General features: G+C 38.8%; 1 protein-coding gene across 10 annotated transcripts in view; it reads right to left on the reverse strand.

The window, feature by feature from the left end:
- Positions 1-14,161, reverse strand: part of myt1 (myelin transcription factor 1) — a 168,210-nt gene that overhangs the window by 32,423 nt on the left and 121,626 nt on the right. For 4 of the 10 annotated variants that reach the window (XM_008110205.3, XM_008110204.3, XM_062979063.1 and 1 more), the window contains exons 15-17: positions 11,231-11,275; positions 5,454-5,516; positions 5,220-5,288 (exon numbers count right to left, since the gene is read on the reverse strand). The exons of 1 other annotated variant lie outside the window; for it this stretch is intronic. In XM_008110205.3, the coding sequence (XP_008108412.2) occupies positions 5,220-5,288; positions 5,454-5,516; positions 11,231-11,275 (177 nt within the window). The remainder of the gene's footprint in view (positions 1-5,219; positions 5,289-5,453; positions 5,517-11,230; positions 11,276-14,161) is intronic. 5 more of the 10 variants (XM_062979061.1, XM_062979058.1, XM_062979065.1 and 2 more) reach the window with 3 other exon arrangements.

Here is a 14,161-nt window from a genome sequence, read left to right on the forward strand (position 1 = left end):
TACATTCTTGATTGATTGAAGCATGGCTTTTATGATCTGTGGCTAGGTCTCAAAGGCCAAGTCACCATAAATACTGGGAAAGTGTTTTGCATGATCATCTACTCTAGGACAATGCAACATCTAAACTCACTTCTGAGCTTGATTTGACATTGATGCATCCTGCCAGACCTTTACCACTGAGCTTGATCATGATACACCAATACCACATTGGACCACTGACACAAAAGCCACTTGCCCACATTAGTTACATATATTGATAAAATCCAAGATTCATTCAGAAGTATACTCCATTTTCTGTGGCTTTTCACTATGTCTTACTACTAGTGGGCTGGCAGGTTTTTCTAGGCTGGTCCTGATACGAGTTAGCAAAAGATATTTCACAGCATCCCAATGCTTCACAAAAATGCAGCATGAAGCCCTTGTCCACAGGTTTAATATCCATGGTCTCACTTACCCAAGCTGCAAAAATTATTCCCTTCAGAACTGTTTGTGAGGCTCTCTAGATCCTCCAGTCTAATTCCATTGCACACTTCCAGCCCAAGTATAGTTTTTTTTTAAAGGGTTTGAAATTATTCATAATTTCAGGAACCCATGGGTTCTTGGAATGTACCCTCATGGATACAAGGGTCATACCGTACATGCCCAGACAGAAAACACATTGAAGGAAAGTCAGTTTTGAGGAGAAAGCAAAACACCAAACTTTATCAATTTTCCATGGATAAGTGGTTTTTTTTAACAGGGGCATGTAGCTTATGAACTATTTAAGAGTAACAGAGGTGAGACCCACAGAACTAGTTTCTTCAAATGTGTAATAAAAATACTTCATCAAGTGTTTATTTATTTTACACATCAAGATTGTTATAGAATTTTATCGACTGTCTTGTAGATAAGTGTGATTTACCCTAGCTAGATATGAGAGGGTAATAATACTGTGGTCACAATCAACAACAACAAAACAACCAATATTAGCAATGTCAAAGGCATGGTGTTAGTAAAAATGGGAAGAATATTTTTAAAAAATCAAAAATATTTGAAAAACATGTTTTTCAGATGTTAGGAAATTCTGACAAGATGAATTCCGTGGAGATTAGAATCTTTGCAGATTAGGAGTTATTCTACACAAAATTGCCACCTTATTATTTTGCTCAGAAAACAGTTTTCTGTGTGCGAGGAAAATTTTCTGCATAGAAAATAATATTTTTGTGTTGAACTTCAAAAACAAGAATCATGAAGAAAATGGATAAAGTAACTTGCTATTTGCTTTGAGAAGAAAATTAGCAATAAATTACATTTCTGTGTGTCAGTTTGCTTCTACATAAAGTGAAAAAGTAAGGAAAATGAATAAATTAAGCAGCACTCTTGAAGATGCATCTACACTGTAGAATTAATGCAGTTTGATACGACTTTACCTTCCATGGCTCAATGGTATGAAATACTGGGAGCTGTAGTATGATGAAACACCAACACCTTTAGGCAGAGAACACTAAAGACCTTGTAAAACTTCAAATCCTGTGATTCCATTGCATTGAATCAGGGCAGCTAATGTTGCATAAAACAGTATAGATGCACCCTAAGTGAAGTGCATCTGACAAAATGAGTTCTGTCTGATGCCCTAATCTTTCTTCCCATTACCATTTTATAATAATAAATGTTAAAATATACATTATTATACATTCGCACACAGAGATGAAACTATTATTATCATGACTGGATTCCTGCATCACAGTTGTGAATGCACAACCTGGAGTTGCACACTTGTGATAGCTATGTATTGACAGTCCCTACATAGCCCCTAGTTTAGGAGCTACTTAGGGACGGTAAAGGTTCACCAATCTCCACTTTCCTGACAGCAGCTACTGCCATTAGTGGGAATCTGTTCCCACTTTTCCCCCAATGCCAGTCATCTCCAAAATGAAATGGAATTGTGACAGAGACCCCATTTCTGCCTGTTATAATGGGAAGCAGCTCAGTGGGGATAGAAACAGTAGCCAACTCCTTCCTCAGTGATAGGGGAACAGATATCTGTCAATCGCAACAACTGCTTCCTTGAAAATGTGGATGGGGAGGGTCATGCTGGGGTTCAGTGCACAACACTGCTACTGTGTTGCGTGCACATGTAGAAGGACCATAATGTATTAACAACAACATTATGGGGTTTTCTTGGCAAGTTTTTTTTTTCAGAAGGAGTTTTCCATCATCTTCCTTTGAATACAATGACTTGCCCAACGTCACCCAGTGGGTTTCCATGGCTGAGTGGGTTTTTGAACTCTGGTCTCCAGAGTCCTAGTCCACAACACCACAATAGCTGTTAACAACAACCTAGCAACAAATAATAATTTGTTTATACATCAATCCATACTCTGCTTCTTCCACAGCAGCCATTGAAACTTCTATAACAACCATTAATATCCCCTCAAGCTTCATTAACTTCTCATTAAGACATATTGCACTTCCCAGGGCAATGATCTGAGTTTAGCACTTTGTCCCACGTGCTAGTAAATAAACACAATGCAAGTACATCGTTTTGATTTCTCCAACTTTTGATTATTTGGTAGCTGAATGAACCAGCTGACACCGCTCAAAAAGCACTAAGTGATGGTGATATGAAAGTTCTACCTGAAGTGTTAGATCTGATCATACACTCACACATGCAAGTCACTAATGCTGCAATGGAGAATCTTAAGGAAAGTCACAAGCAGAGCTTTTATGAACAAACTCTAATTAACATAACATTGTGATCCCCTCTGCATTTTTCTCACTCGTCAAAAATAACCCATCAGACATCTGTGAAGGGTAAAAGAACTTTTTGGACTATAAAGAACTTACCTTTCTGGGGAAGTCAGTTGTTTATAACATGAAATTCTGCTATTAAAATATGTGAAAAAACCCCAACAATACTGGACTGATTGAGGCTTTCAGTTGCCACAAACTGCATGGCATGTCCAAAGTCAGAGTATGGAAAAATTATTTTTGGATTACAACTCCTAGAATTCCCCAGCTAACATGGTGGTTGTGCTGTCTTAGGGATTCTGTGTGCTAGGAATCAAAATATCATTTTCAAGCCCTGACTAAGGCACACTGAATATTCTGTTTGGTAGCCTTGAAGAGTTCAAATGAGATGTTAGATGTGGCTTTGCGATCACAGCTTATGTCCAATTGAGCAAGGTTAATGGATCTCTTTGGTAATTATCCAGAACCAGGGACTTCTTTTTTTTCTAACATTTAAATCCTTTACATGAATAAATTAGAATTATCCATTATTTTTCCTGTGAAATATATTTTGAAAGCTGCATTTCCAAGCAGAATTACAATAGGCCTTCCACCTCTGCAAGGGTTAGGGGTGCAGGACCCCTGTAGAAGTGGAAAACCTGCAAATAAAAAGAACCTTTAACCTGAAATAACACCTCTTTAGGTATCTCAAAATACTTCAATGTGACTCAGTGGTCAACTTCTGCCAGAAGTTGTCCATAGAGTTGTGCTGGAGGTTCTGCAGTGGTTCTCAACCTTTGGTCCTCCAGGTGTTTTGAACTTCAGCTCTCAGAAATCCCAGCCAGCTGACCAGCTGTTAGGAAATGTGGGAACCACTGCTCTAGGAATGTCTAGAGAAGTGTTATCCTTAGGAATCTTTAGGTTCTCCAGCATACTTTGTGGCAGAAGTTGACCATGGAGTCACACTAGAAGAATATTTTGTACAGATGGTTTTTATCGGAACAATAGAACATCAGGCAGATCTATGTTAGGGAAAAGGCTGGATGATTGTTGCAGCCAATTTAATATTCTGCCCAGGTTGAACAAGAAAGCAAACTCAGCATCATAACAGTTGGAAAATGTCAAAAAAATAAACATGTAAACTCAGAACCACCAAGAACAAGAATTAAAGCAAGCTTCAAGCATAAATATGAGAACTGGTCTGGCAAAGGAACAATCGCAATTGCCTATACATGAGGGTTAGATAGATGTGTGATTTCAAAATTATCAAGTTTTCAGTTTGTCCTCCCCTCCCTCCTTCAATTTACCATTAATATTATTTTTCAGCAACTGGGACTTCATGTTAACATACAACTCAAATGCAAGTGACTTGATTCTGGGACAGTGTTGAAATAAACTGGATTCAGAGAAATAGAACCACTGAAAAATATGCAGAAAGAGGCTGCACTGTCATCCATTTATTGTCTACAGAAATGTGTAAAATATGGGATGTATGTTCTCCACCTGACAAAAATGGTGTTGCTTTATTATGCAAGAAAAATACCGGTGATGTTGCAATCTCTAGAAGATCAAGAAGGAAGACGTGGGAGGAAAAGAGGATAGCATATTTCCAAGAGAGCCAATAAAAATCTGCCTGTGGTTCAGAGGAACTCATGCACAAATGACATCAAATCATAGATTTGGAAAGGACTAAAAGGGCCACCTAGCCAATTCCCTAGCCAGGCAGGAATACACAACTTAGAGACGTCTAACCATTTTTTGTTTAAAGACTTCCAAAGAAAGTCTCCATCCTCCAAGACAGTCCAATCAAAATCAATTTGGTTTTTTTTTAATACTCTTCAACAGGGGTGGATAAAATCAGGCCTATGGGCCTCACAGGAGGTAATTTTCTTTGCATATCAGATTTGTTTTTCTCTAAAATGCCCACAAAACACAACTAGAAGGTGAAGAGGGCATTTCCCACTGCATTGGAAGTTCCCTGGGTATCTTGTATGCCAAACAAAGATTTTACAATTTTTTTCAAAAGCATTTTGGCTCCAAATGCCTTCTGGGGTTGTGGGGGACATGCCCGCCACATTTTGGCATTTCTGTTTAGCATTTTTGTTTTAAACTTTTTTGGAACATAAAGCAAATAGGAAGTGATGTCCATTCACTCCCTGTTGTTTATAAAAGGTTTTCTCTTGGTCTCAAGAACAACTTGAAGGTTTTCCCAAGGATCCCTAGAGGATCTTCGATGGCATTTGGGGCAAAAAAAGGTATGTTTTTCATGAGGCTCATGGTGTCCTTCATCTTCCAGAATTTGCCCTCCTACAACATGATGCTTTCTCTTCTATTACAGAAATGTCTATTGGCCAGATTAGGATAGATCTGATTCACAGGCAGGTTTCCGATTGGTTTTTTTCTAAAGGAAAAGTGCAAGGAAAGGAGGAAGAAGCGAGAGCCGAGAGCCATAGCAAAAGGGAGAGAGAAAGAGAAGAGGGAAGAGAGATTCCAGTTTAGCGCAAACATACTTGAGGTCAGCAGAGTGGGCAGCCATGAGATTTCTGAGGCTCTTGTCAGCAAGAGGGCAACCAGAAAGGCTGAAAAAGAAGAGATGGAATATTTGGGTAAGCTAAAAAAAAAAAAAAAAGGAAGGGAGGTAAAAGAAAGGGGGGAATAGAACCAAAGCATCCACTTTTTTTTTTAAAGAGATCTTTAAGAGACTGTCAGAACCTGAAAGAATAGGGTAGGTAAGGTCAACTAACCTGCGGTGAGAAGCATAATTCCCCGTGATGTGTCCGCTGCCATCACAGCCTGGGGTTGGGCAACTGAACAAAAATAATTATGGGGAAAAAAATGTGAGTGGCAAAAAAAATTTAAATAAATCAGTAAGATTCATGCATATGTAAAAAAATTTAAAAATATAAAAAAGGAGAAGAAAATTCTTCTTCTGTAGAACTTGGGTGGAAGGGAAGTTACCGAAGACCTTGCAAGGAAGCCCATATGTGGTCTTGAAATGAGGCCATTTCACTCCGTAACTGTACAACCCATACTCGTGATTTCACTTACCCACACCCAGGTGAAAATGATCTCTCTAGGAATTTGCTAGATCCTCCAGGCAATTATATGGTATGCTCCCATAGAATTGCATTGGTGGATCTAGCAAATTCCCCAAGAGGGTACCTCTTGAGGAATTTCTGCATCCTCCAATGCAGCTCTATGATATGCCAGGACCAGAATTCATGCATTTGATTGTGTCTACAATTTCAGATAATCTCAGTCTGGCTGGCACCTATCCCCTGTGGATATAGAGGCCTTACCATATTATGCTTTCTTTCATTTTACATAGTCCTCTCATTCATCTTCTTAAGTGGGTGACTCAGTTAATCATAAGGGTATTCTATTCTCCAGCAAAAATAAAACTTTATTTTGGCGGCATATGACCAGGTCATATGGTCACATGCCACCATAACATTGGTGGCATATGATCAGGGTACTTGAAGGACTGCCTGCTTCCATCCATATCCACCTATAAGTTAGGATCTTCTTTTTGAAAGGATGTTCCAAGATAAGATGGGATTTCCAGAGAAACTATCAACATAAGCGGCTTCTCAGTGGTGATGGCCCAATTTTAGAATGCTTTCCACAGAAAGGTTCACCTACAATAATGTAGCTGAATGTTTAATTCCAGGCGTATCTATATCTATATCTATAGCTATAGCTATATCTATCTGATTATGCTTTGGGAATCTGAAGTCCTGATGATTTTTAATTTTTATTATTACTGTCATTCTGCGTTGCTTTTTACATAAGTCATATTAGGAATTAGGACTGAAAGGTGGAGAATGAATGCACCTAAATACTTAGGTAATACACAGGGAGATTGGGTAGGGTCCTTCTAAGAGCCTATCCAGACAGGCCCAAAACGCAGGACCTGTTTGGCTTTTACTGTTTGGCTTTTACAACACCTCTGGTAAAAATGAATTAATTTGGAATAACTTAAGTTATTTCAAATTAATTAAATACCTCATCAGACTTCCTGAAAAGTCCATTTCTAATCTGGTATTGGGCCTTTGGGGATTCACTTCTGGGTAGTCTAGACCTGGGACTACCTGTGAGTGAGTCTCCATTTGCCATCCCAAATCTGTTGGGTTCCTGAAGCCCAAAAGTGCGGGATGATGCCCACCCCCTTCCCCCAAGCTCCCAAAAAACCCCCTAAAAATAAAGTTAAACTTACCTGGCTACCATAATGTTTCTCCTCACACCCTTCTGGCGAGAGGAGGAATGTTATGGTGGCCAGGTAAGTTTAACATTACTTTTAACAGGGAAATGGGAGGAGGACTGCATGGCTGCATGCCATCCCAATTGTAATTAGAATGGTGTGTAGACATATCCCTGGGAAAGCCTGGGGTTTTTGGTCCATGTGGGGATTTCCAAAGCTTTTAAAATCCGCTTTGGCATGGATTTGGGGCCTGTCTGGAAGTGCCCTTAGTATTTGATCCTTGATAATAGAAGTCAATTTCTCATAAAGCTACTGGATACAGGATTCCTACTTGCTATACAGCAGAAATCCTGTATCCAGTGGGGATATATTTTAAGACTTCCCATGAATACCTGAAACCATAGATAATAGCAAACTCTATCTTTTGACTCTACTTGTGCATAGAATCACACTGGAGGACATAGAGAGGCCTACAAACACTTCCTGGGGTGAAAATTGTTTTTTGGAGCATGGGTAAGTGAAACCGTGGAGATGTCATATTGTACTTCCATCAACAAATGAAAACTTTTCAATTCCAACAGGCTTTTTAAAGAACAGCTGTAGTGCACTGTTTTAAAAATGACTTTTCACCTTCTTTTAATGGACTTTTGAAAATGACTTTTACCTTTTGTCTTTTTGATTTAATTATTTTCAATGGTTTTAACTGCATAGATAGTTTCATGGCAGTCCATGTGCCAATGGACCTAGTTTATGTGATTTGTGGCACAGTGGCTGCGCCTTGCCTATTTTTCTGGACAAAACGTGGATGGCTTATAAATATCTGTCCTGGTATGTGGAAATAGAGCATGTGTAGGGAAAGAGATTGTCACAGGATGCAGGTCGGTTCATCGTTGTATCTATCCCCTCTATCTTTAATCTGTAAGTAGAGCTGGGAGAATGATATTTGGTTTTCCTCTAAGGATGGATCTACACTGTAGAATGAATGCAGTTTGACACTATTTTAACTGTTTTGACTCAATGCTATGGATTTGCAGTTTGGTGGGGCACCAGCACACTTTGGCAGAGAAGATGAAAAACCTTGTAAGACAATTCTCATGTTTTCATACCATTGAGCCATGGTAGTTAAACTGAATTAATTCTACAGTGTAGATATGTCCTAAATCATTATCTGGCTTATGGCCTTAGCCAGCCATATCCTTATGCAGAGCAGGAGAATGAAAGTATCCTCAAAGCTGGGGAAATGTGAACATTTTTGGACTGCCACTCCCAGCATGCTGGCTTGGTGATTCTGGGAACTGTGGTTCAAAACATTTCCAAAGCTTTGATGGTATCCTCCTATTTTTGTCTTTGCACCTGCTGCCTTTGGACCTGGAAGTTATCTTTTCTTGACATGATTGACAGGAGGGGTTTGGGAATAGGGTAGGGAGGAGCAGATTTGGATTGAGTTGCGGGAAAGTGGGGTAGAGGTAGCTTGAAAGGAGTAATGAAGCTTGAGGGAAGCTAAATGCATAAGCACATCCAGCCTTTGTGCAAGAGAAGCATCTTCAATTGTATAATCCAGATTCTACCTTGATTGTGTTTTTATAGATGCAAAAAACTCCCCTTCTTTCTGAGATGCCACTGGGGTTCCACTACACTGTAGGGTTAATGCATTTTGACTTTACTTTAACTGTCATGGCTCAATGCTGTGGAATCCTGAGATTTGATGAGGCATTAATACTCTTGGCAGAGAAGGTCAAAGATCTTGTAAAATGACAACACCCATGACTCTGTAGAATATAGCCATGGCAGTTAAAGTAGTGTCCAACTGTATTAATTCTAAAGTGTAGATTCACCCTGGAAATTGGAAGTTGTACATTGCACTCTAGTAGAGATAGCTGATCTGTGTGAGGATAAGGATCAAAAAGCATGCTTCTTTAAAAATATTAAATCCATGCTTGCACAGTGGTGGTATGAAATGGTGGGCCATATCTTTAGTTATATAGAAAAGGGTAGTAGCTAAAGCCAACTGATGTGAGTGGCCTGTCTTGATACAACAAAGCAGATTAAGGACCCCTTATCCAGAATTCTAAAATTGTCCAATATTGTCTATATCAAGTATGGACAAACTTTGGCTTTCCAGGTGTTTTGGACTTCAGCTCCCACAATTCGTAACAGCCTACCGCCTAACTATCTAACTAACCTATCATGTATTAAACTACTTTAATGTGTAAATATAAAACACAAATGAAATTTGGATTTAAACTCGGCTTCTATATCTAAGATATCTCATTATGCATATGTAAGTATTCAAAAATATGAACAAAATCTGAAATATGGAACAATTCTGATTTTTGGCATTTTGGATAAGGGATACTTGACTTTCAGATAGCCAATCATTTTTTTTTAATAAAAGAATTCTGCTGGCGCTTTTGGAATCTACCAAAAAGGTTTGCTTTTCCTCCTCTTTTTGGATTTCCAGAAGCAATCTCCAAAAGCTACTCAATCCTATGATGCCCCTACCCTGAGAAATTACAAATAAATCAACAACCTTTACAACAAATATTCAAATAAGAAAATTAGCACCATTATGCACAGGTTATTATATATATATTTGGATCTCATTTTCCAGCCACCTTTTAGAACATTAAGTGGATTACAGCAATACATCAATACATTCTGAAAGCTACGAATGGAGACAGTAAAAACCTTTAAAAATTCACTGAAGCAAAATTGTCTATTCTAGCAATACCACTAATATACAAGACCTTTAATTTGTTTACAGTATATAGATTTAAACCTTTTATTATACAGAAACTCCAGGGCAAAAGTAGAAAAACATAGTGAGTAATCTCTTTGGAAACAATGATATCTGCCTTTTGGAATTGATTTTGAATGTTTTCCAGCCATGGATAGTTGAATTGATGAATACGGAAGCTGTGGATACAGAAGGCTGATTGTACCCATTGCCCAGGATGATGAAATCTGGAGCATTTGGATGCTCTATGATTGATGTCAGAATACATGACAGAAGTGCATTTCTTTGAACAATGCTGGATCCTTGACATCCCAAGCCCAGTCTTCTAATATCTCCTGAAATTACTGGGAAAGGAAATTCCTTTTCAAGGGCTAGGGCATTTGACTTGCATGTAGAAGTCTTTGGACTCAATTTCCCATACCCCTGTTTCCATACAATATTGTCTTAGGAAGGAAGGTTGGAAAGATTTCCAGCTGGCTTGGAAATCAGAATTCAAACCAGAATTCAAACTGGACAGGCTAGTGGTCTGATGCGATATGAGATAACATTTGTATACATGCCTGAGTGAACTCAGCTTTGCTTTTCCATCTGAATTGGACCTTTGCTAAAAAAATAAATAAATTAGAGGTTCCTTCCCTTCTTTGTGTGGGTTACTACTGGCCATGGGATCACATAGAAAAGGAATCTGATTTCAGCAACTCTGATGGGATTGGAAAAATGTGTTCAGGTAATATGTGATCTGAGTTAAATAGAATGAAATGGAGGCTGATGGCTCTGATGGAAGTGGAGCAGTGTATTTGCTCCAGAGCTTGGTCTAAATGTTAAAGGACATATCCAAGATGTCAGAGTCCCAGACTAAACTTAGGTTCAGCACTTCGTCTGGCTCCAAAATTTTAAAGGTATTGTGGATTCATCTGTCTACTGATATGGATACCACCAGCTATCAATGGTGTGTGGGACTGTGTGATTTGGATCAAGACCATGGTGCTTGCCTTCTGCTCTGTTTCCCTGATGATAATCATCTACCTGCAAATGGCCTTCTTTCTCTCTTCTCCTACTGTGGAGAACTGTTGAGATCACTCATTCATAGACATCCCTGCCAATTTGATTTCTTGGGGTTTGAGAAGGTCCTGATTACTATTGGGAGAAGTCAACAGGCTTCTTTAAGAAGCCAACCTGCTATCTGGAAAGAATCCCATCTAAACATTGGGAAGTACTTGCTACATTAGAGAGTGGTGAAGTTTCCTCACCAGAAGGCTTTAAACAGAGACCATGGTTATCTGTCAGAAGTGCTTTGATTCCTGCATGGCAAAGGGTTGGACTGCATGACGCTATAATTTCAACTCTATAATTTCATGACTCACTAAAGCATTCAGCTGAAAAGGGCTGGCTACCTCTTTCCTGGGCCTCAATTAGCAGGTGAAGACCTTTGTATTCCTGGAAACACACTGTTTTGCAAGGAAAGGGCTTTTCTTAGTGTGATCCTGAAGTTAGGATGATCCATGCCATTGTATTCCCCATTTCCATGTATTGCTGTGAAAGGTGGACAGTGAATAAAGTTGGTAGGAAGAAAATCAACTCACTTGAGATGTGGTGCTGGAGAAGAGTTCTGCTGATAACGTGGAGTGCTAGACAGACAAATAAATGGGTCTTAAAGGAAATCATGCCTGAAGTTTGCTTGAAGCCAAGATGGCTAAACTGAGACTGTCATACTTTCTTTGGCCATATCATGAGAAGACATGGCTCACTAGAAAAGACAATAATGCTTGGTAAGGCAGAAGGCAATAGGAAAAGAGGACGACCACATTCCAGAAGGATAGACTAAACCAGAGAAGCAGTGAACCTGATTCTGCAAGACGTGAGCAGGGCTGCTGGGGATATGGTGACCTGGAGATTTCCCATGTATAGGGGCTGTCAGAAGTTGAAGTGTACTTGAAGGCAATTAACAACAAAACTGAAAACTTCTGTGATTTTGTCTACTCTCTGAAAAGCAGAGAGGCCTTGTTGGGTGGGTGGGGGGTACTTCAGATGTGTTCTAAGGGAGTGGTGTGTGGCCCAGATGAGCATAGGTCCGCATGTGAACCTACTACATTATGTTGACCCCTACTAGATTGCAGCCAGTCTGCATTCTCCATTGGGATATTAGCCAGATAGTGCTGCCAATTAGCAACTATGTCAGTGTAGATTTATCCTATGTAAATACTGAAAGATCTCAGCGTGTTGGTTTTTTTTTTTTTTTTTTTTTTGCAGAAAAGTATGTTTTGCAAACACAATGATTATACTGTAAATTGTTCAGAGATCTTACAGTATGCAGTTGGGTAGAAAAAATATATGTGTGTGCATATCCCAAGAAGTGAAAAATAATTAAAAATGCATCAACACTTGCATAATCCCATTGTGTAGGGGCAGTTGACAACAAGGATAAAACATTTTCATTTTTTTGTTTTTACATCTGAAAATGAAATAAGTCAAAATGTACATTTCTACTAGATACCAATACACACCTTACTAGTAGCAGTGCCACTGTTGTACTACAAGTTTACATTCATTTATAGATACTGCATCTTTGCACTGCAGAATTATGGCACTTTGATACCACTTTAGCTGCCATGGCTCAGTGCTATAGAGTTCTGAGATTTGCAGTATTATGAAATATTTATCTTTATCTGTCAGAGAGCTCTGGTGTCACAACAAACTACAAATCCTAGGATTCCATAGGGTGAAGCTTGAACAGTTAAAAGGATGCCAAAGTGCTATAATTCTGCAGTGTGGATATAGTCAGTGGGTTTCCATGACTGAACAAGCAACAAACACCTATTCTCCAGAGTTGCAGTCCGATGCTCAAACCACATCATGCAGTCTTAGTGTTAGTTTACATGAATGTCTGTCTACTTTAAGAGCCAGCCACCGGATTAGACAAAGGAGATCCATTCAGCTGGTGAAAACTGGAGAAGGCCCTTATATTTTATAATGGTTGTATAGATGAACAAATTCAGTAGTTATTACTTGTCATGCAACCAGGTAACAAGAAACACCTGCTGAGATTTCCTCCTCTACACAACCATTGAGGATACATTATTAGAGCTTCCAGATATCAGATTCTGGTTCTGAGATTCCAGTTTTCATGGACCATCTCCCGATTAGACATAAGGGTGCAAATCTTCTAGTTTTGGTGAGCCCAGATTCTGACCCCTCGCCTAGCAGAGTATCAGTTTGCTACAATTTGCAAATTGTTTTGTTGTTCCAACTGGCTTACTTAGTTAGCTTTCCATTTCACTCCCAGTAATTGTGACACTAAGGTCCACCCTTCATTTTGCTTTCCATCCGTCTTTTGATTAGAAACAAGGATATTAAATTAAATATTTCTTTTTCTTCCTCCGTACGAAGGGCAAGCCCTACTGTAGAATTAATGCTGTTTAACCATCATGGCTCAATGATAGGGAATTCTCAGATTTTTAGTTTGCTGTGGCACCAGCACTTTGTGGCAGAGCAGGCTAAAAGACAAAGCAAAACTACAACTCCCCTGATTCCATAACACTAGCCATGGCAGTTAAGGTGCATTAATTCTACAGAGCACCTTAAATGTGAAGGAAAAACTCCTTATTTCACCTTCATCGGAGAACAACTCCTTTAGCTAGGATTTCCATTTTAATTTCCCAACAGGAAAATATATTTTTCTCTCCCCTTCCCTGAGATAGTGTTTGAATGACAAGCTGTAACAGCTGTGATTGACACTGAATGAGTAATATTTATTAATAAAACATCAGGGGCAATCAACAGGTCTTAGGTTTTGGCCCAGAAATGTCACCATCTGACATGATATTGAACTGGCAACTCAGTACAGGAGTGATCTACAGTTCAAAATCAGGAACTGAAAGCCATTGCTGGGGTTTGCCAGTCCTGGGATGTTGGTTAGCGGGATGCATAACAGGAAACATTTTAAAAGGGTCTAGGGAATACCATTACAAGAAATGTCTGAGAACTTTATTGTTAATTCCATATCAGAATAGACCCATTGTATCAATGAGATTTACCTATGTTTGATTCACTAATCAAACACGGACTTAATAAGTATACTATAGTTGGGAGTACGCTATAGGATTCTGACCATAATATTTACGGAAGCTCTTTGCCATTACAATGCTTCATTGGAAAAACTGTCCTAATCATAAAAACACTTAAGGGGAAAGTTATCCTTTTTACATTTATAATCAGATTAATGAATCCTAAGATTCTGGTACTTCAGTGGAGTATTTCCTCCTCCACAAGATAATTAATGGTATTGGAGACCACAAGAAGCAACATTTCATCTTAAAAATCAGGAATATTTAGAACATCAGGTTACCTTTTAAAGTTTTTTCATTCAAGTGTTTAGATCAAACAAGACTCTTGAAGTATGAAACATCAACAAACTTTAAAAAAGAGAAACACCCAATTTATCAACCGGCTATTTTTTTTAATACACTACATAATTATAGCACTTTAATGCCACTTAAATTTGTGTGGCTCCATCG

The sequence above is a fragment of the Anolis carolinensis genome, chromosome 4 (assembly GCF_035594765.1).
Source record: "Anolis carolinensis isolate JA03-04 chromosome 4, rAnoCar3.1.pri, whole genome shotgun sequence".
Taxonomy (NCBI): domain Eukaryota; kingdom Metazoa; phylum Chordata; class Lepidosauria; order Squamata; family Dactyloidae; genus Anolis; species Anolis carolinensis.